Source organism: Anarhichas minor, unplaced genomic scaffold (assembly GCF_050575085.1).
Source record: "Anarhichas minor isolate MPS153535 unplaced genomic scaffold, ASM5057508v1 ptg000014l, whole genome shotgun sequence".
Classification (NCBI taxonomy): Eukaryota; Metazoa; Chordata; class Actinopteri; order Perciformes; family Anarhichadidae; genus Anarhichas; species Anarhichas minor.
Genome location: NW_027466460.1, coordinates 12,946,430 through 12,969,533, shown reverse-complemented (window position 1 = coordinate 12,969,533; position 23,104 = coordinate 12,946,430). Strand labels below are relative to the sequence as shown.

General features: G+C 43.6%; 4 protein-coding genes across 4 annotated transcripts; 3 read left to right on the top strand and 1 right to left on the bottom strand.

The window, feature by feature from the left end:
- The first annotated feature begins 3,418 nt into the window (after positions 1-3,418).
- actb1 (actin, beta 1) lies at positions 3,419-7,342 on the top strand. Its single transcript, XM_076091557.1, has 7 exons — positions 3,419-3,527; positions 4,572-4,697; positions 4,811-5,050; positions 5,583-5,829; positions 5,938-6,129; positions 6,318-6,499; positions 6,682-7,342. Exons 2-7 carry the CDS (start codon positions 4,575-4,577, stop codon positions 6,823-6,825), a joined length of 1,128 nt encoding a protein of 375 aa, XP_075947672.1. The 5' UTR covers positions 3,419-3,527; positions 4,572-4,574; the 3' UTR covers positions 6,826-7,342.
- A 2,419-nt stretch (positions 7,343-9,761) lies between these two features.
- On the top strand, positions 9,762-15,172 carry fbxl18 (F-box and leucine-rich repeat protein 18). The gene is made up of 7 exons (XM_076091554.1): positions 9,762-9,958; positions 10,814-11,011; positions 11,221-11,570; positions 12,415-12,550; positions 12,664-13,742; positions 14,071-14,289; positions 14,559-15,172. Exons 1-7 carry the CDS (start codon positions 9,905-9,907, stop codon positions 14,713-14,715), a joined length of 2,193 nt encoding a protein of 730 aa, XP_075947669.1. The 5' UTR covers positions 9,762-9,904; the 3' UTR covers positions 14,716-15,172.
- LOC142949739 (stonustoxin subunit alpha-like) lies at positions 14,956-18,079 on the bottom strand. The gene is made up of 4 exons (XM_076091555.1): positions 17,864-18,079; positions 16,927-16,990; positions 16,541-16,588; positions 14,956-16,067 (listed from the first exon to the last, which is right to left on the bottom strand). Exons 1-4 carry the CDS (start codon positions 17,864-17,866, stop codon positions 15,547-15,549), a joined length of 636 nt encoding a protein of 211 aa, XP_075947670.1. The 5' UTR covers positions 17,867-18,079; the 3' UTR covers positions 14,956-15,546.
- Positions 18,080-18,326: 247 nt separating this feature from the next.
- ptcd1 (pentatricopeptide repeat domain 1) lies at positions 18,327-22,466 on the top strand. The gene is made up of 8 exons (XM_076091553.1): positions 18,327-18,912; positions 18,985-19,125; positions 19,343-19,561; positions 19,647-19,748; positions 20,017-20,691; positions 20,830-20,946; positions 21,225-21,407; positions 22,021-22,466. Exons 1-8 carry the CDS (start codon positions 18,448-18,450, stop codon positions 22,264-22,266), a joined length of 2,148 nt encoding a protein of 715 aa, XP_075947668.1. The 5' UTR covers positions 18,327-18,447; the 3' UTR covers positions 22,267-22,466.
- The last annotated feature ends 638 nt before the right edge of the window (positions 22,467-23,104 follow it).

Sequence of the window (23,104 nt, the reverse complement as noted above, 5' to 3'; positions counted from 1 at the left end):
TTCACCTCTTGTGGAAGTTGAAGAATCAAAGGAACATGGCCCACTTGGAGCACCTGCTCCTTTCCATCCAGGCTTCTCCTCCATTGTTTGTTTGCAGCGTCCAGTAGTCTGTGTTGTCCCTTCTTACCGGATCAGGTGGCACAAGGCTGTGGCAACCTTTTTACAACCAGTGGTGTAATGTACAATCCAGATAAAGGGTACGGTTCCAAAATGTCTGGAATTACAAAATATATATGTTCTTTCCCTTTTTAAATGTAATAAGTTGAAAACATGGTCTCAGTGTAGCTTAGTCTTATGAAACAGTCCAATAGGTTGAATGAACACAATACATATTCACGTATGGTTAACATATGACCTCAAATTCATTTTACAAAAAAGGTATCTCTTCTAGACTGCTTTTAGTTGACTTACCCCAGATAATGTCTTTTTTAGTTTTTTAAGGAATTTTGCATTAAACAAAACTGTTAAACAATTAGTCAACTTTAGTCAAGTGTCCATGAAAAAAGGATGTGCAAACAGGATATCCTGCTCATGTGATGTGATCAATTATTGGTCATATCAAAGTAGAAGACCCCCTTTTTCACAACAAAACAGTAAAATGTGGATTTTGTAGAATTGTCTTTTAGTAAAATTTCCATAAACCATATGACAACTCCATGCAATAGAGGGTTAGGAACCCAAACACAAAGTTTTCTGCCTAATCAGGCCATGGTTCAAGCTCTGTGGGGCATAGTAACTAAAGGTTGCTTCTCTATTTGGACTATTTGGAAATGGTTAACAGACAACTGCTTACCTGAGAGGTAGCGAGGTTTAATATGATTATAGACATTCAGAAGTGTATTTGGGCCTAAATCGCAGTAAAGTAGCAGTAAATGTAACTCTGTTTAATGGCACACTGACGGTCAGCCAGTGCAGAGACCTGAGAATTGGTGAGATGTGTTCACAAGTCTTTGTCAGATTGGAGTTTTTTTGGGGGGGAATTTCTGTTGAGAAATCTGCATCTTCTATTATGACATTTCAAAGAGTATTTCACATACCATCTTCCTGTCTCTGTCTTACTCAAGCACACACACACACACACACACACACACACACAAGCCACACCTCCACTCAATACTGCTTATGAACCTTAGCTGGAATGTGATGCCATAAATGACTGGGGAAGACTGCTGCAGAGTGAAACTGGCAAATACGCACACTGCATTGCTCTCCTGTAGTTGTCCCTGTCATGGGAAGAGGAATCAGGGATTGGTTCGGGGAGAGAGGAAATGTGGCAAATAAAGGAAGAGAGTGAATGTGCGTTTAAGGAAGAGAGTGAGCGCTAGAGACAGGGGATGAGTGAAAAGTGGACAGAAGCTACCTGCTAGCTTCTTCCATATACGGTCTTAGTCAGAGCCAAGAGCCAGGCCTGTGAATTTCTCTGACTGTGTGAGTGAGCAATGCAGGGAGTGTCTACGTGTGTGTGTGTGTGTGTGTGTGATGTAATGCATGCATGAGACACGCACACCACCAAATTATGAAATGGCTTGAAGAAAGATATGAGAAGAAACATTGAGAAATATCTGTACAAAGTTTTAAAAACAATTTTTATTTTTATTCATATATCACTTTCTACATATTAATCTTTGGGTGCTGGTGAAGGATACAGAAATCCAACCTATAGCAACATGCACTCCCACCCACACTCACGTATATACATGCACATCCTTAAAAAGGGAGATTTATTCATTTCCTCAGACTGGTCACATGACCTGAGCAGTGCATTCTTCCCCCCCATGTGACTAGCTCCAATATCTCCTTATATGGATGTCATCCAAAGGAACTCTTAAAGGGATGGTTGTCCTGCCCTGGGTCTATACTTGGTGTGTGTGTGTGTGTGTGTGTGTGTGTGTGTGTTTAGTGTCTGTCTAGAAGAGGATAATGGCACTCTGAAAAGCCAATTCCCTGATTAGATCATTCACTCTCCCTCTCCCTTCTATGTTATCCTTAGCTGCTCCGTACCTGGTGACATACGGGCGTTTGTGTGTGTTTGTAGGATCCGTGCGGTCACTTCCTGTGTGCATCTGCAGAAGTGAAGCACTGTGAAACCCACTTCCTGTCTCCTTTGGCCAGCCGGCTACCATATACCCTTATTAGGAACACAAAGAGCCAATGAGAATTCCTACCATAAGTTTATGTGTCTTTGTCCGGTGCCCTTATTGAGTTAAAACTGCAATCCTACCCACCCACTTAAGTCTCTGGTCAATAAGATGAGCTTTGCATGGCAACGTCCAAGTGTGTTATCATAATAATTCATATAAATGAGTACTTCAGGCAAGCCGTATGCACATATTGGTGTGTGCATGAGCAGGTGTGTACGTACATATCAAAGTCACATTCCTCAGAAATAGTTTCATAATAGGCCTCACGGTTTTCATTTCAAAACCACATTAGGTATCTTCCGGAAATTACACACCTGTCTATTACTCATCTCATTGACCCCCCCCCCCCCCCCCACACACACACACACACACACACTGAAACTGTACAAGTGACGAGAGATAAGTGATCTACAGCCTCCTGAGTGTTTGCTGTAAACATACCTCAGCTAAGCTTGACCACATGTATCACTTTACTCTGCATGTGTGTGTGTGTGTGTGAGAGAGAGAGAGAGAGAGAGAGACAGAGAGAGAGAGAGAGACACTGCTATGTCAGGGTAGACATGTTAATCAGGGTGTTAACAGTGCTGTCAGTGGCCCTGAGACTGGAACCACCCCACTCGTGCCTGGCACTACCAAGCAGAGTATCTGCCATGAATTTGCAAATGCACTAGCACAGTCTTCAGTGCAATCTCGTTCTGTCTCATTCCCGCATGTCCTTCACTTAAATGAGATGAATCGTGAATCTTCTTGTCTGTGTTCTGCACTTTTGCTCCAATGCACAAATATAAAACAGAAGACAGTAACACAAGCAGATGAATCAAATGTGGTTGAGAGAAAATATGCAGGCCCCTTCTCAACCTGGATGATGCCAGGGATTAAACTATAATAGAGGTGGTATGAATTACATCAACATGTGCTAATCAGCGCAATAGACAATAACATGAAAGCAAATATTTCAACTTGTTTTACGAGTCTGCTGTGTGTTTTGCAGCAGTCATTTGTTGCTCGCGGGTGTTTCATTCCCATTGCGCCCATTATAACAAATAATGATATTATATAGACGGATATAAAGTGTGTTTTATTAAACACTGAAAGACCCCAGAATAATAGTTGACAGAATATAGGTTAGTTTCCATGTTGCTTGTCTCCTCGGTATTGTCAGAGCGCAGGAGCGTTATCTGCATGCGCCACACCCAGTGGATGCGGCAGGACCAATCAGAGAGCGCCAAGCGGAAAGATCTCCTTTTATGGAGAGGGGCTGCAGCGAGAGCTCTCATAAAACCCTGCAATTTGTTGGCTTCCATTGCAGTCAGGTTTAGACACTAAACCCTACCGGAGTGTACCGCGCAGTCAGTCCTCCTAAGCCGATAACCCTCCCTTAAACAGGTAAGACGGAGATGGAAGTTTTGTAATGTTTTAAATGCAGTTATTTAATATATATGTGTGTGCGTAATATTTTAGCCGGTGGGTTAAAGATACGAGGTTGTCTGCCTGACTTTACGCAGACAACAGTTGGAACAGCTAACTTTTAATTTCGGTCATTCATTAAGCTTAAATGTTTGTGATGACAGTTAGTTTGATGGGAGGTCCCCACTAACGGCGTGTTAAGTACAGATACGCGTTGGCACACTGTCGTTTATATCTAGCGGACGGTGTGAAATAACCCGGCTGCCCATGCTGTCATCACTTCATCCGTTTCACAAATCAGACTGCGTAAAAAGAAAAGCGTGCTTGACCTTCTCGCTTACATGTAAGCATCTGCTTTGGCTTTGACGCGGTCTCTGGGTCTAGTTTCACACGCAGACGGATGATTGCACAGTTAGAAGGATTGAATCTAAAATACTTAACGCTAACAGAAATTGCAGATATGCGCGTAGAAATGCCAAATGGTTTCTTTGACATTAAAGCGAGAAGTTGTGTTTTGTTTTTTTCACATGTGCTTTTAACAGTGGTGGTCACGACATAGAGGTACACCTGATGGGTGGAAGTTCATTCACCTTAACTGTTAAAAACGTCTGTGTTGAAGCGTGCGTAACCGGTGTGTGGCCCATTATCTTGGACACAGTTTGTGGTGGTTCCGGTGAAGGGAGTGGCCGTGCTTGTCTGTCACTTTGAGGTTTAACGACACACGGGCCGGGCTACCGCAGTCTCTCAGCTGCTCTCACGTTTGCCTTATATGGCCATAGCCAGACCGAGAGAGAAACGGAGCCTTTTGTTGCTGAGCTGCTGGATTAGGACTGGGACTTGAGCCACTGCGACATCCAGCGTCCAGTCTCCATAACGACAAGGCTTTAACTGAGCTGATTGTGTGCCAGCTGTAACTCGCAACTGCCTCACACAGAGCATCAGTGTTCAACAGTCACAACTGCCTCACACAGAGCATCAGTGTTCAACATTCTTTGCCTTTTTTGTGTCTCCTCTTCTGCCCAGACAATGGAAGACGAAATCGCCGCCCTCGTTGTTGACAATGGATCCGGTATGTGCAAAGCTGGCTTTGCAGGAGATGATGCTCCACGTGCTGTGTTCCCCTCCATTGTTGGACGTCCCAGACATCAGGTACAGTTTCCACATATTGTATAAATCATGACTTGTAAATGACAAAGCTTGTAAAAACGATCATGCATTTGTTTTTTGTCCAGATTTTTAACTAGTTTTTTTTCTTATACTAGGGTGTGATGGTTGGTATGGGCCAGAAAGACAGCTATGTTGGTGACGAGGCACAGAGCAAAAGGGGAATCCTGACCCTGAAGTACCCCATTGAGCATGGTATCGTCACCAACTGGGATGACATGGAGAAGATCTGGCATCACACCTTCTACAACGAGCTGAGGGTTGCCCCCGAGGAGCACCCAGTCCTGCTCACAGAGGCTCCCCTGAACCCCAAGGCCAACAGGGAAAAGATGACCCAGGTAACAAGGGCTGACACACTGACATATCCCCTCACACAGGAAACCCTCTCAACTCTCCTGCAGGGCCCCGCAACAAGAAAATGTGTTGCCGCTCGGGCATCTCAGCTTCTGCTCAATCTGTCCATTTCCTCCTGCTCCTTCAATCTCCAGGTTTCTTTTGTCCTGTGCTGATCTTTTCATCTCTGCGGATGCTTCAGGTTTCTATCTCTCTGCACTGTGATGCGTCAGGAATGACTTTGTTGCGGCATGGTCACTGCTCTTTTCAAATTGGGCTCATTTTAGACTTACTAAAGTAGATGACGAGGATCTAACTACACTGGTGTCTGCATGATGCACCAGATGACTGAGCAGGTTGCTGCACTCATCTTGTACATTCAATATGACTAAACTATAAGTTATTGTAATGACTGGTTTTCATATGGTGTTTCTACTCAACAGGCTAGTGTGCTGTGCTTTTCTGTACTAACCAATACTGGCTTACTTCAGGTAACGTTGACTCACTGATTCACCGCTCGTCTCCTCTCTCCTCCAGATCATGTTCGAGACCTTCAACACTCCTGCCATGTATGTGGCCATCCAGGCTGTGCTGTCCCTGTACGCCTCCGGTCGTACCACTGGTATTGTCATGGACTCTGGTGATGGTGTGACCCACACAGTGCCCATCTATGAAGGCTACGCCCTGCCCCACGCCATCCTCAGGTTGGACTTGGCTGGCAGAGACCTCACAGACTACCTCATGAAGATCCTGACTGAGAGGGGTTACAGCTTCACCACCACAGGTTGGCACGGATTTCAAAACAAACTAATCTTTGAAGCGAGGGGAAAACTGACAGGGGGAGACAAAAAAACCTGGGACTGACTATAAAATGTCTTTTCTTGTCTTACAGCTGAGCGTGAGATTGTGCGTGACATTAAGGAGAAGTTGTGTTACGTTGCACTGGACTTTGAGCAAGAAATGGGCACTGCTGCCTCCTCTTCATCCCTGGAGAAGAGCTACGAGCTGCCTGACGGACAGGTCATCACCATTGGAAATGAGAGGTTCCGTTGCCCCGAGGCCCTCTTCCAGCCCTCTTTCCTTGGTAAGTTAATTCAGAGAAACTTATTTTTAAGACAGAAATAGATTTCAATCAGGGCACTGGCTGAAATATACTCGAGGACTGAGTTTGATAATAAATGCATGGGAGTTAAACTGTTGAAGCATAGGGGGGGTCGTAGTTTTTAAGTGTGTGAAACAAAAACTTACTTTCTTCTTTACAACCTCTCGTAGGTATGGAGTCTTGCGGTATCCATGAAACCACCTTCAACAGCATCATGAAGTGCGACGTGGACATCCGTAAGGACCTGTACGCCAACACCGTAATGTCTGGAGGTACCACCATGTACCCTGGCATCGCTGACCGTATGCAGAAGGAAATCACTGCCCTGGCACCTACCACCATGAAGATCAAGGTATAACTCATCCCCTTCAGGCAAAAAATAAATGTTCTAGAAGGCTCTTTACCTCTACTGCCAAAACGTGGTTGATTCAGCATTCAAGCTCTCTCCTCCTGAATTTAACTGTAAATTAAATACTTGCGGGATATCGGTGCGGATTTGATTTGATGCCTTGTTTTTCATCTTGCTCCCTGCAGATCATTGCTCCCCCAGAGAGGAAGTACTCTGTATGGATCGGTGGCTCCATCCTGGCTTCCCTGTCCACCTTCCAGCAGATGTGGATCAGCAAGCAAGAGTACGACGAGTCCGGCCCCAGCATTGTCCACAGGAAGTGCTTCTAAACAGACTTGTCAGTCCACTCCCCCGAAACACACACTGCTACAAACCCAAACGACTGGCTCTGCATACATGCCTACACCAACACACCGGTATATGCTGAGCCCGCAACACCACTTCCCATTTTCCCCCATCACTATGGCACCATGCCCCCTGATGGGGAGAAACTCTGCAGGAAGTACAGAGCGTCCCAGGCGGTGTGACTGTGAGAGGAACATGATGTCCATTGTCGTGTTTGTGTAGGTCATTCCAGATGTGTTTGTTCACCACCTTATTTGCCTCTATGAAGGTTTTTCTCTGGTGGGCCCACTGCCCAACAGATCTGTAGTATTGCTTATGTAAATTATGTAGTCTTTTTGTTTTTGTACTTTCAGCCTTAAACAATACTTGGTCCAGTTTGTTTGTCATTATGCAAAAGACAAAGTTTCTACCTTGTATGGGGGTGTAGGAAGGATTGTGCATGGGGCGTTAAGCCTCTTGTGTACACAACTACTCAATAAAGTGCACATGTCTGAGATTCAAGTCTGTCTGCATGGGTTTCTTTCATTTTAATCGGCTCAGAATTTACATAGTATCAATCACACACTAAGTTAAAATGACTGATTGCTGAATTCCATATAGTTTAGTTTCAAGGTCCTGGTATTGTCACACTGTCATGGCTCAGTAGGACACTGAATAGAACAGCCATTATTACTGTTGGTAAAACCGGTTTACTACTGAAACAGTCAAATCTGCTGTGATGGTTCTAGCTAAGGATTAATTAGAAGTCTCATTTAATTACTACGGCAAAAGGCTCTCTACAAAGTATAATCTGACTAAATTTACACACTGCATTCTCTCAAAGGATTCAAGGACTTGCCATTAGACAACACAAGGCTGCACAACAACATGCAGTTGCCAGTTTACTACAAAAGAAAACCGAAGTGCATCTTTGAATTTGCATCGGGAGGAAAGTAAACCGCAGCAACGAAACAATCTGAATAGTTACGAACAATATTCGAGTCTTTTGGCCCATCCATGAAGCTTGTCCACATTGGAAACTATTTAGTGACAAAGCAAGCGGATTGTTCTTAAAGGCTCAGTGTAAGATTTGGTGCCATCTAGTGGTGTGTAGCAGATTGCTCTGCTCACTCCCTCTCCAAGCGTGTTGAATTATGAAGGCCTTTAGGATTTTAGTACAATTAGGAGCTACTCTTATCAATACTCTGCTTTCTACATGTCAAAATAATTTCTTTTAAAAACGTATATGGAATTTAAATTTGTTTTTAGAACTGAGTAGGAATTTATATTTGAAATGCATCTAAATATAGTTTATAGAGCAACATGTAAAGCATAGACTGTATATAAGTGGACGTAGTTATCGTGACGTCACCCATTGGTTTGTAGACTCCCGTTGTGAAGCATAGAGTTTGGCGATGGCGCTGTCGCCATCTTGGAAACAATGTTTTCTTTTGCAACCGATGACTGGAAATGACAAATTTTGGAATGGAGAGTGACATGACTCTGGTTACAGCTCTGGTAGCGACAGCGACCTGTCAATCATAGTAAGCCCGCCCTAAAGGACACTCCGCTTTATGGTTTGTTTTACTATAAATGGACTATAATTTACTAAATGAACATCATACTGTGTTGAGGACGACTTGAAACTAGCGATTGAGACCATAAACTCATGTTTACTGAGGTAAATGCATTTTGTCATAGACTTCCATAGAACCTGACTTCATTTTGCAACCAGAGTCGCCGCCCCCTACTGGTCAGTAGAGAGAATGCACATTTTAAAACATATTTATGAATATTGTATTCCATTGCTGCCAATTAATCCCCCTAAATGTTACACACTGTTCCCATAAAAGAGTATAACACCTCTCTGTATCACTTCACAATGAAACGTTTTATTATGCCATGTGGAATTAATGAGAAGTAATTATACATCACATGTATTCATTATTATCTAACTGTGTGGAACGGACTGCTGACAAGTCATATGTAGTTGTAATATAGAAATATTAAGAGGTCACTAACTATTTTATTAAAACAGAATTTCATGGTTTGAGCTGTATTTACTGATTATTAATTAACTGTTGACAGACACTTTTTTAACAAACTGCTAATGCATTTTTATATTAGTTGGAACACTTTGGATAATAATAGCGCATAACAGTGTTACAGGAATATATAACTTGTCTGTAGTTCCTCAATTCTCTGTCAGAATTAAAGAACTTATGTCCACAAAATATACCCAAATCTTTGCAATATTTTAGGTATTTCTGTTTATCCATAGAGAATGTAAAAATACTATATATTGAATCCAGTGGTGGAAATTAACATTTACTCAAGTATTCGAGTATTTCCATTTCATATTACTTTATACTTCTAATCACCTATATTTCAGACGCAAAACATGTACTTTTTACACCACACACAACTATATTTACTAGTCACTTTGAAGATCAAGGTTCTACATAGTATAAAATATACTCATTTTATTAAGTATGGTGCATTATAGATGAGTTTTTATAGATTAAACTATCCAACACGATATAAAGAAGTAATCTTAATTGTGACCAGCTAAAACATTAAATGCTGCTTATACAGAAATGCACAATAATCCAATAATTTAATACCACACTGACAGAGGTCCTTCTGCTGCCAAATTAATAATTTTACTTTTGATATATTTTGCTGCTAATACTTTAAAAAGTTAAAAAGTGTACTTGTTGTGGAGTAATTTTACCCTGAGGTATTATAAATACCTCTTTTTAAATTATATTTTAGTACTACTACGTTTTATTATTTATTCCTGGTATTCTTTGGTAATCTAATTTTAAATTCAATTCATGTTGTCAGAAATGGAAACATAATTTCTTTAAATTCTGATTTTTTATTTTATTTTTTTATTTTTTCGGACCGACAGGAAGTGTGTCCGTCACTGACAGACTTCCGTCATTGTGCAGCAGTAAACGTAATCCGTCCTGTCAGCGGATGGATGTTACACCCGGTAACACCGCCTGTGGTCCATCGGAAAATGAAGCGCTGGGCGGCTGGATGAACATCTACAATATAAAATAAAAAACCCTGGTGATCATGAGTGGGACCCTGAAAGGTATTTCAGAGGACATGGACCGGCAAATTGTACAGGTGGGTAAACCGACAAAACCTCGAGAACCCATTAATAGTTAACAGTACCGCTGGGATGACCTAACTTAGCGTTAACGTTAGCTAACCAGGGTCTACCCAAATTCCTGCTAAGTTGTTCAACCAAGTTGGGCTAACACGCTGAGACAGTGTAGCACAAAGACGTGTTGGCTGAGACTGATATAAACGCTTTCGACCATTGCTACAATATGTGTCTTGTCGCTGGTTATGACATCACCTTTTAATCCAAAATTCTACCATATTTATACATCTATTTATATAACTATATCTATACTCTTATTGATACTTCAACTATAACACTAGTTAATAAGTTAACTCTGTATGACAGAGCACTATTAATACATCATCAGTCATTTTATGTTGTAATATCCATATCTTTGTCGTATATTAAAGTATTAACCAAAAGTCAGTTGAGGTAAATAATAAAATGTAAAAAAGTAGGAATAAAATAACCAGATAGGAATGTCTGATTTTGCCAAATCCAGCGAATTCAAAACTCCCAAATAACTAATAGTGATGCAAAATTATATTTTATAAAACAGTGTTGTCATAAAGCACTCCCACTAATTGATTTGCAGCATTGTCTACAGTAGCGTAATACAACCAGACATTCAATAGAGAGCTACCACAATATGAATGATAAATTGCCATAAACTGTCTTAATAACAGCTTCGGTCTCTTTGCTGGACCTCAACTACAAAACACCAAGAATTGGTAATTGATACCACAAGGATTTGCAGCATCTTGGCCATCATTGCGATTCTTCCCAGAGGTGGACTGAATACACGGAGGGTCTAAAAGGTCTTTACCGTGACACTGTTTTGCCGTCTGTCTCAGGCTGTATTCGACGAGGACACGATGTCCTCTACCTCGGTGGGAATGTCCGATTTGTCCGATGAGATCCTGCTGTGCATCCTCCGCCATGTTCCCGTGTGTGACCTGGTGCGGAACGTGGCAAACGTCTGCCACAAGTTACACACACTGTGCCACGACAAGACCCTGCTCACCAGCGTCAGCCTGTCGGAGGAGTATCTGGTAAAGGGTTATCATCTTTTGAACTGATAAGGCATGTGTCAAGATTGTTATAGTGAAGATTTCTATCTCCGTTTTCTATTAATCTTCAAACTAATGCACGTGTGTGGATCTTTCTGTATATTTTAATAACATTTCTTTATCCACACAGTGGAGTATTTGTTGCATTGTAGCAGATGGATTTAATAAAATGGGTTCTTTGTTTCCTCCAGGCTGACGATCTATTGGTTCGGCACATATTAAAGCGGTTGGCCAATCACGTGCAGTCTCTCAGCCTGAATGGTTGCTACTGGCTGGCCGGCTCTACAATGGAGCTTCTTGCTCGCTGCAGAGGAGTGACGCACCTCGATGTCACCGGCTGTCGCCTCACTTCCCTGCGTCTCTCCCGTCTCCTCTCCTCCCTCTCTCTGCTCAGATCACTCGCTTTTGATGTGACGCCGGGCTTCAACTCTGCTCAGCTCAGTTCCGAGGCGGTGGATTCACTGAGCCGCCTGTCGGAGCTCAGGCAGACACTGTTGACACCGAGTTACGGTGTGGTGCCATGTTGCGCCCAACTCCGCAAGTAAGAGTCTGTCAAGATTACTGAGATTCCACACGAGAAATGAAGGTTTTGGTGTTAGATGAAAAGTAAAGGGATCGCCAACAAGATCACAATGAGCTGAACATGTCTGTACCCAATTTCATGGCAATCAATACAATAGCTTTGGAGACATTTCATTACAAACTACTAGGGCCTTACTCGAGTAGTTTTTTCATGCTGAATTATTTATTTCTGGTAGATTTAGTGGTGATTCTTTGTCGAGAAATTCAGTTTTACAGATCTGTAGATTAAATCAACTAGCTGATTAGTCGACAAAATCCTGCTAGTAGACTAAGAATTTCTTTAGTTGATGACAGCCCCACGAGCTACAAAAGTCAACCTCAAGGTGGCGCCAGTGGAAAAGTCAGGGGGTCACCATAGTCAGTAGGACCTATCCTCTGGGGACCATGAATGTTTCAACAAAATGGAATTTAAATCCATCCAGTAGTTGTTGAGATATTTCAATCTCTGGACCAAAGTGGTGGGCTGACCGACATGGCCATCCCTAGCTAGCATGGCTAAAATGCACAAGTGCAATGCTTCACCCGCTTGTGCTTTGTGTCACAATCAAACCTTGAAGTTAGTTGTTTCAGAAACGCAATTTGTAAATGCCAATTTCCATTTACTTGTCACTTCAGAGCATATTTCTGGTCTGGTGATGTCAGACCAGACATCAGCCATCTTAATGCATTTGGTCCATTGGTTGAGTTTAGCGACACTACGCTAATGGAACTGGCATTCACATTCTTGTCGCTATGTCTAAGGACTTTGTGTTACTATGTCACTGCTACATTGTTGAATGTGTGTCTGCGTTTGTTCCCTGCAGGCTGATGCTGCAGTTTGACATCTCAGATGTGACCAGAGAGGGTATCGGTGTTTGCTGTCAGTTAATGATGGGTCAGAGCAGTGTGCCGCATTACCAACAGCTGGAGGAGTTCACTGCCAGGCTGGCTCCGGGAGAGGTGAGTTTATTTGTGTTTTCATGTGCACGTACTATGTTCTCGTATATATCTGCAGTACACACTTCAATACTGTGTAGTTTGTAATAAGTGTATCTGTGTGTTCATGTCCTTAGGTAAACCAGACCTTGCTCCTCCTCTACCTGGCAGTGTTCAGCGTTCATGTGCCAAAGCGTCTCAGAGTTTTCCTGGTGTCCATTCCTGGCCCAAACCCCGCTCACTGGCCCGCTGCTCCCTCACTGGCCCAGAGCCTGGGTCAACGTGGGGACCTGGAGGCCCTGCAGCTGCCTCGGTCCTGGCTCGATTCCTTGTCCCTAAAGCGAGCCCTGGAGGGAAACAGTCCGAAGCACCTGAGCTTCAGCCGCTGCCCAGCGCTGTGGCCGCAGGTGTTCCAGTCGTTGCTGGAGGGAGGAGTCAGAGACACCACACAGCTGACTAGCCTGAACCTCAGCGGGATCAACAAGGTCCTGTACTCAGAGTGCAGGAGTGTGGAGGATCAGCTGATTCCTGCGACAATGAGCCGGTTGGCAGTCGGCTGTTCCAACATTAAACAACTGAACCTCATGCACACGCACTATCATCATGAAAGCTCACCTGGGCTAGGTGGAGAAACACACCTGTGTGCCAGCTTGGCCAAACTCGCACACCTGCGCTCCCTCACTCTGCCTGCCTGCGCTCTGTCAGACGGCTTAAACACACATCAAATCACCACAGACAACACGTCTCCCTCTCCGTTGTTCCTGGGGCTAAAGAAGACTCCACGTCTGGGGATCCAGAATTACAAGCCCGATTCAGAGTCTTCTCTGTCGGGGGACAGCACTTCAGGGCTCGCTCTGCTCTTAGCTGGCTGCCCTTTTTTAGAGACCTTAGAGCTCATTGGTCCAGGTTTTGTCTCCGCACTGCCTCGGCTTGAGCCTTGCACTCGCGCCAGTGTGGAGCCCCGCGGCATGTGTGCGTGGGCACGAGGAGTTGGCGACGCACACTTGGCGGCACTTGAGGCTTTGCCTCGATTACATCTTCTGACTCTGGCTGGGCTCCCTGGGGTCCTCAGGGGGACAGGGCTGGTACAGCTGACCAGGCAGTGCAGAGACCTACAGGTATTGTCCCTTGCCAACATGGGATCACTAAAAACCATGAACTACACCCCTGCCTTGCTGGACACACTTAAACAGTGCACGCAGCTACGGGAACTCAGGTTAGAAGATGTCTTTGTGTACCCTTCTTTTACTGTAATACTAAACACTAACCATCAGACACTACACTCATTATTATTATTATTATATGTCCAATTAGGAGTTGTTTGTTTTCATCTAAGGTTGTTCCGTCCATTCACTAGAAAGTACAGGGCAGTACATCAGTTAGTCTTCACACATTTAATGGAAAGAGTTCACGTTTACTCAACGTGCTGTTTTTTTAATCTATATTGAACTGTGTGTGTGTGTGTGTGTGTGTGTGTGTGTGTGTGTGTGTGTGTGTGTGTGTGTGTGTGTGTGTGTGTGTGTGTGTGTGTGTGTGTGTTTCAGGTTGGAGCAGCCCTACCTGAATGCCAGCGCGTCATTCTTTGAGGCTCTGTCCTGCTGCTCCCGTCTGCAGCGTCTCTGCCTTATCTCACGCAGCGGTACCTTTGACCCGTCGGCCGCAGAAACCTTCATGGAGCGATGCTGCCACGTCATCATGTGCCACATGTTCATGGGTGGCACCTTAGTGGCTTGTCGCACACTGCAGAAAGTTCTGCTGGACAGGTCGGTGCTTTTTTTTTTTGTGTGACGACAAATCAAACACTTATGTGATAGTTTGGATTTTTTTTGAAGCGGAGTCGTACGAGGTACTTATCCATAAGTGCCCCCGTCCACAGAAGCACATTATTTTATTGTACTCCGGTCTGTTTCTACAAACTGGGGGCATGCCGACCGCCATCTACTGACTATGTTTTAGGAACTATCTCATTAAATGGCTAAAGAAGTCTCACATTCACCTTTTCACCTTTTCTTGTGCTCCCTCTCTCCGTTAGATTTTCAATCGATCGCTCGGCTCTGAGCGTGGTCATCTATCCACTACACCATGAAGACCTGCCCTCAGTCATCAGAGACATCCCACTAACACTGCTGGACAGGATTACTTTGTTCCAGAGCCACGTGGCCCAACCACCACATCTATCGCCATTGTGACGTCACCAGAAAGCTTCAGTGTGATTGGTGCTCAACAGCTGCTCAACAGCTGCTCAGACCGATTTTATTCTGCAGGAAATAAAATTCACTTATTGAAAGACTGATTGTCATCTGCACAGTGATTTCACCAACAACGGTTTCAGGCTGCTCTACAACCACCATCATCATCATCATCATCATCATCATCATCCATGATTGTTTTTATTTACATGACAAAGTAATGATGGTCTTCAAAGGGCAATCTGTTGGTAGGGAGTTTATTGTTTCAGGACTTTTCACATTTGTTGCCGTTGGGGGGCCTCAAGTTAGGCCTCTGTCATAAATAATGTCCATTACTACACCGGTCTGTTACTTTGAAAATAAGTGCCAAAAATATAAATGAAGGGATGTATTTGTTCAGATCATTTGTACAGAAGATCTGAATCAAATGATGTTGTAATAAACTCCATTGAAATGATTCGTAAGTGTTGTCCGTGTACCATTTGCCTGTTTATGTAATTCTTTTTAATTATCACAACATATCTGCTGTTGTTTGTGGTGTTACCCAAAGCTACATTGGCACTGACATTGGAGCCCTGCCGCTAGCATAGCACTGGAAATATAAAATGAAAATCATTCTTTAAAGACGCATTATTATTGTGATTTGTTTAAATCAACCCAGCATTAACACAGTCACCAGTGGAGCCAAAGTTGCTAACGTGCAGTGGCGGACTTGGACTGTCTGAGGGGCAGAGGCGGAAAAACAAAAAGGGGCACCGGCACTTAGGGCTGCATCGCGTTTTATCCACACGCGATTGGCCCTGCATCACATGACGCTTTTTGGCTGGACCTCTACTCCAGGTCACACAGCTGGGCGGAGCCTGTGACCCACAGCCCGGGGTAGAGCGGCTTTGTGAAAGTGGTTTCTTCTCGGTGCAGCAGCTGCAGCGTCGTGTCACAGACGCAGTAGTAGGTCAGACTACCGGCCTTATGATCGAGGTACACGCCGACTCTGGAGGACCGAGGCTCCGGCACCGCAGTCTCCTCATCCTCGTGTCTGAAACACTTGCTGTTTTCGTTTATGTCTAAACTCCAGGATTTGTCGTTGCAGCCGAACGCACACTCGGCATAATAGTCCGATCTGCCGAGATCTTTGTACGCCACCGCTATTTCAACTGACCCTTCGAACTCCACCTCCCAGTAGCAGCGCCCAGACAGACCCTCTTTACACAGCACCTGGTAGAGGTGAGAGAACCTGTCCGGGTGTTGAGGGTACTCCTGGACTAAATCTGTGAGCTCCACCTTTCTGTTCCCCTCAGACAGAACCATCTCTCTGTACGCTGTGTTTGGGTCCAGGGTGAGGGGACAGTAATCTGTGAGAGGAGAGGAAGACGTGGGTTGACGAACAAAACACTGATGAGTCTTTCCTTTACACACCTGAATATAATGTGCGACTGTGTTTGATTTCAGGAATATATCAGAACTCTTAACTGGGATGATTTAAAGAATTGCTCTGAGTGTGTTTGAAGGAATAATTTGACATTTTGGGAAATAGGCTAGTTTGCTTTCTTGCAGAGAGGTACATCAGATTAAATGAGAAGATTGATACCACTCTCATGTTTGTCCTATAAATATGAAGCCAGACTGGAAGACTGGAAACAAGGGAAAACAGCTTATATGTCATATATGTCCATTTCATTCTAAAATTAGTGCAACAAGGACCATTCTTGGCTTCTTAGCTCAACTGCATGTTCAATACATATCCTAAAGAGTAACCTGTTTCCACGGCACATCACAGTTATCCGTTTGTTTTGCGGTCTGTTTTTTTAGATAAAAAAAGACTCACATTTTATGAAGTCTGCTCTGGTCTGAGGATCATCTCTCAGTGAATCGTCTGCCTCACAACACACACACACACACACACACACACCACAAATTCAGAGTCTCATTTTATAAATACTGCTTTAGAAGTACATTATCTCTGAGGAAAAGTGTCTTCAAAACACAGAAGGTGTTAATATGTAGAGCTAAAATCATCAACACACTTTTAGGGATATTTTCCAACACCAATGTATTACATAATATGGAAGATTTCTACTAAATGACTCATATACAATAATAAAGCCATGAACATCAGATGAAATGATAACACTAACATGTTTTTTATGGAACAAAGTTCAGCCATGTGGGTGTGGGCTGCTGGTACATTTGTATAGTGGGTGTGCTGTGTACCTGGAGCAGGCGGGGTGTTAGACACAGGACAGGAAGGAACTTGCTGATCTTGTACAGAGATTTCCTGAATAAATCAGTATTAGTATTATTTTTGCGCTCCAATACTCTGGTGGAATACAGAAAATTGTCCAAAACTGTGACGTTAAAACACATTTTATTGAGGAAAGTAAATATGAGGACTGAACATTTGTCCTCATCCATTTATCTGTAATCCCAGTAAAAACGGTGAGAAGGTTGTGTATTTCTATACACACTCAAGGTTTTTATACAGTCTCAAAGTACTCAAGGAAACATCATGTAACTGCAACAAAACTTCAACCTCAAACTGCCATGAACAGTTTCACCAAAGTATTGTATTGATCTATCCTACAGGGTTTAAGGTGGTCAGTAACTTCAGTATGATCAGTAACTTAACTGCTGTTAAGTTAAGATAAAAATAGTACTTGCAGGGTTTGTATGAGGAAATATGCGTTCTTCTCCTGCACTGAAATTCAGCTGGTAGCAACATCAATATTTGTATATTGCTCCCTTAATTCTATTTTTGTTGAACTCCCTTTTTGCCTGAAACAGTTATGTTAGAGATACTGACTCAAAATCCAACTGTATAAAGGAGTCCTGAGCATGGCTATCTCAGGATTTAATATTTGAATATTATTCCAGTATTTACAACAATAAAGTTATTCCTTTACAGCCTCAAACATATATGACTAACTCAACTGATGAAGAAATAAAGATGTCCACAGATCATGAACCAAGCAAATAGATCAATTTAATGACTTGCATTTGATGTCAGAATTACATAATGATAACATAGATTTGAGTTTTTCTTAACATAGAAATGTACACTTCATAATCATTTCTGCATATCATCAGCGTGTAATGAGTCGCATAATATTAAAATGTGTGCGGAGACTTGTTATGAAACAATTTATTTTACCATGGACGCTGGGGAAGCAGCTGCGTGTCTCTCGTCCACTGCTGTAACGCGGATTAAAACTTGTATCCAGGAAGCCTGTGTCCACCCTGACCACTGTGTCTCTTTCTAAAATAAATCAAACCGCTCTTTAAATAATCTTATGTGGTCTGGCTCACCGTCTTCACCTCATTGTATCCCAGGAAGAGACGCAAAAGTCAACTTTATGACCAGCTTCGGGGGGAGTGGCGTAGATTTACATGCAGGGACGTAAAGTCAACGGCACAGGCCTACGAATCTATCCCCGATAAAGTCGATCAGAGTTGGACGTCCTATTAAGAGTAGATTACGTTTTATCAACAATTAATATACCTCAGAAATAAACAGTCATATGTTTGAACTCAGTGGGGATTGATTTCAAGGACCAAAGAGCCAAACAGGCCGCTTTAAAGTTCTTGCTCGATATCTATTATTCAGGTCTTGTGTAGTTTTTTTGTCATTGAAACATCGTGCGCGCAACATGACAGAAGCTATGCAGCTACCCTAAAACTAGCGTTGTAAATTTGATTAGCTTGTAGTTAGCTGATGTTAGATTAAAATTGCTAAATATGTTAACGTCCGTCGCCTGTTTGTGCGCGCGAAACGGCAGGAAAGTCTCGGCCCCTGTAGCTAAATTGTCCCTGTTTTCAACGGTTAAAAACTCAACCGGGACCCTGAATCTGACACAAGATGTGTCACGATATCGGTCCTCCGGGCTCGTCCTCACACCGACTCCCTGGCAGCTGCTATCCGCCAGATCGGTGTCCCTATCGGCTGCTTCCCGTGGGGATGCAGACCCTCTGGACTCCCCTTCAGCCCCAGCTGGAAACGACCCACCAGACCGGGAGAACTTCGGTTCCTTTTCCACCGACATGTCCTCCAGGAGGACATTCAGGAAAACCAGCCCATACATCCAGGACCTGCGGCACCGAGACGAGGATGAGGACCCGGTGAAACCCCGCAAGAGGCCCGGGAGGAGCAACACACCGTACTGGTACTTCTTACAGTGCAAGAAGCTGATCAAAGACAACAAGGTGAGTCCATTGGTCTGTCTCTCTGTCCTCTCACCTCCTTCTGTGTATTAAACATGATGTGTCCTCTCACAGCTGCAGGAGGCTTTGGACGTGTTCACCAGAGACATGCTGGAGGGAGAGAGGCTGCAGCCTGAGGAGTACAACTTCACTGTGCTGATCGGAGGCTGTGGTCGAGCTGGACAACTGAAGAAGGCCTTCAGACTCTACAATGATGTAAGGACATTTTATTCATACGCTATGTTCATGTTTAAATCTTCCTCAGGGCTTTGATTGGATCATTTGACATGTTAGTGAAATCAAGTTTATTGATAAAGCACATTTTAAAAACAACCTAAGTAGACCAAAGTGCTGTAGAATATAATGATAGAAGATGTACATTCCTTGACACAAACACAGTCCAGTCAGGTAACAATGTGTGCGTGTCTTCCAGATGAAGAAGCGAGGTCTAGAGGCCACAGATGCCACCTACACCGCGCTGTTCAACGCCTGCGCCGAGTCGCCATCCAAACAAGCCGGTCTCCAGCAAGCGTTGAAGTTGGAGCAAGAGCTCCGTCGCAAAAACTACCCACTCAGCACCATCACGTACCACGCCCTCCTCAAGACGCACGCCATCACCAACCACCTGCAGGCCTGTATTCACACGCTCAGGGTACGACATTTGTGTGTGTGTGTGTGTGTGGAGGGTTTAATCACCGAATTGTTGGATTTCTTTATGAGTCTATGTATGTTTGCAGGAGATGCTGCAGAACGGCCATGCTGTAACTCAGGAGACGTTTCACTACCTGCTGATGGGCTGTTTGAAGGACAAACAAACTGGATTCAGACTGGCTTTACAGGTAGATGCGTGATTTAGAGCCACCTCACATCGGTACCTAATATGATTGAGAGGAAAATGACGATTTACTCTGAGATCTTCTGTGAAAGTTGACAATCGTGAGAGAAACATGCTTAATCACTTTGCAGCATTTTCTCTCCGTGTTTCCTCTTTTCTCTGTGAAACCATATTCACAATCTCTCTCTGCTCCTGTTTTGAGGTTTGTGGTGTACAGATGTGTTAGACTCAACTTGTCAATATGCGCCGTACCTCTTTGTTTTTTGTTTCAGGTGTGGCGCCAGATGCTGAGGTCCGGGATTCATCCAGACTCAAAGAACTATAACCTGCTCTTGCGAACTGCCAGAGATTGTGGGATTGGCGATCCCGCCCTGGCCAGTGGCGTGCTGCTGAGGCCCGACCGGAAGTACGAGAGGGAACGTGTGTCCCGTGTAAAGTCAGAGTCTGGACGCAAAGATGTAATAGACATTGACCTCCTGGAGAGGCAGTTGTTTATCCAACCTGACCCACACAATGACAGTCAGCGGGACAGCAGAGGCAGTGAGGAGGAGTCCCCCATTAAAGACTCAGCCCATTTGGTGCCAGTCAGACAAATAGAAACCGCCTCACTGCCCGTTGACGTGGCAGGTGATTCTACAGCCCCTAACCTGCTGGACCTTTTTGAGGGTAAGAGGGGGGGTGTGGTCTCCCTCGGCACCGTGGATGGAGCGTCAGATAGGCTCGCCCTCATCGGAGGAGCTGGAGGATTCCTGGAGAAGATGGCAGCTAACGGACTCAGCCCGGACATCAAAACGGTGACCCTGCTGGCCGACACCATGGAGCCGGGATACCAGTCTCTGCAGACGCTGCTGAAGGTTTCCAAGCTGCACAAAGTGAAGCTAGACGTCGCGTTCTTCAACACTGCGATTCGCAGAGCAGCCAGAGCGGGTGACCTGGAGGAGGCAAAGGTACACACACACACACAGTACTTTCACTTTCCTTTAGTATTTTCACTTCTAATCTTCTGTGAGAAATATTGGACTTGTTACTTCCGACGCTTGTAAAGTGTGAGTGCATATTTTTGATGCACGTCTTTCTCTGTCCAGGCTGTGTTGAGTGTGATGCGACAGCGCCACGTGAACGTGGACGTGCAGACATTTGGAAGTCTGGCGTTGGGCTGTGAGCGGCAGCAGGACGGGCTGCAGCTGCTGAAAGACATGGAGGTGATGAAGCTCTCATCCTAACAGAATAGATGTTAAATTGAGGACTCGCGTTGTATTTGTAGAATTAAGGACAGAAAAAAATCACACAGAGAACATAGACGGTTTAACAAAATAAAAGTGCTGATTATTACTTGCACTAAGAGATGAACTGTAACATTGTCATATGAAATACTAACGTCAGCAGTAATCGTATTAAGAGTCATCGTAGTAGTAGTACTAGTAGAAGACCAACATTTTGACTTATTTCTTTCTTCATCTTTACATGCGTTTTATTGCAGGAGGCGGGACTCAGGCCTAACGTCAAGGTGTTCTCTGCTCTGATTGGCCGAGCAACTCGAAGACTGGATTTTGTTTACCTAAAAACAATGCTGAAAAGCATGAGCACCATGAGTGTGTGGCCTAATGAGGTCATCATCAGACAGCTGGAGTTTGCCTCACAGTACCCTCCCAACTATAACCAGGTAAGCACACGTACGACTAGTCGGTACAAACCTGAGCATGAAAACATGTCTGTGTGGATGTGTAGGTGCAGATTCTGATCGCAGCCAAAGAACATAAAGACTCTTCTCATCAGGGGTAACGCCTCTCCACCAAAGTAGATAATATCTACGCTCTGCAGAGTGTTTTAGCATCTTTCAGCCTATTGTTTTGTTTTTCAGGCTGTCAGACTCCACTCTCATTAGCCCTGTTTTCAGCCCCAGCAGGCAGTTGCTTTCAGCGAAGAATGCTCTGATAAACACAACACAGTTGGCTACAAGGTGGTGAATATAATGGAGCATTTAGCTGCTAAAGAGCCAGATATTTCAGGAGTTAAAGGAGAAGAATTCATATCTGACTTGCCAGGTGTCCAGAGACACGACTCTAAATGATGCTCTGTATCTTACTGGATGTGTAAATATACAAACGTTGAACTTATGAGCTTATTCCTCTGCACGTAAGTGGTCAAAAACATCAGCAGACTATGATTAAAGTCATACTTTATATAAATGTTTTATTGATTCATTCATATTTTATTGATTTGCCCCTCTCCTCCCCCGTATCCTTCCTCCCTTCCATCCCTTCCATCAATCCCAGTACAAGTCCAGAAACAACTACCTGCTCCAAATCGATGGGTTCCGTGGTTTCTACCAGCAGTGGCTGAAAGACATGCCGGCTCAAAGCGCTGAGGACGATCAGGCGGAGCTGCAGTCTGAGACGGACACTGAAGAGCTGAACACAGAAGCTGCAGATGGACTCACAGCGACCCAAAGAAACCAGAGAGCAGCAGCGAGGAGATACAAGCCTCACAACAAGGACAAGAGAAGCAGCTCTGCTCTCTAACAGCACTCCTTCCTCTCTCTACTTGAGCCTCTGTTGGTCTGTTTGCATTCAGCTGTGTAACTCTGGATGGACTTCAGATCAGGGTAGTAGCTCATGGACCTTCCTTCAGTTAACTTATTGCAGATGCATTTTTCTCTACAGATCGAAATTAATGTAATTTATATTGCAATTAAAGTAAAAATTCAAGTTTGAAACCCAAATCTCGACTTAGTTTTCTATTGTGTTGTGTTTTATTTTGAAACCACAATTTTAGGGTAATTTGCTGAGTAATCGATGGACTTGACTGATCATTTGCAATTAGTGTAAAAATGCACAATCGCATGCAAGATGCACATTGTGTGCTGGTCTTTATTTATATTTGAATCCATGTGAAGAACTGACTTTCTTTGACCAAAAATGTATTTAAAACGACTATTCATTCCTTATCCATCGTTTTATGTATTTGGAAGTGTTGAGGGTTACGCTTGTTGTGCCTCAACAGGACAGAGGAAATTAGTTGTTAGATGTCTAACAATTAATAGATAAACTTTCTAAAGAATCTTTTCAGACAGTAAATGTGGATGTGTTAATTGAAAATAAGTGTTAGGAAATGTGTAAGAATGAAATATGGCTTTATCTTTCAGTGACAGATTGATCAAAACAAGTTTACTTTTTAAAAAGGGAAGAGGCAGTTAGGACTTTGGCTTTTAGGATCGCTCAAGTGTTCCATTTTAAATAAAATAACAATCCAATGACTTCATTTTAAAGAAGGATTTAAGAGCTGCAGAAGAGCAAATTAAAAGAGTTTAAAAGAGCCGTTCACCTCCAGATGATAATAAGACTGATACAAGGATTTTAG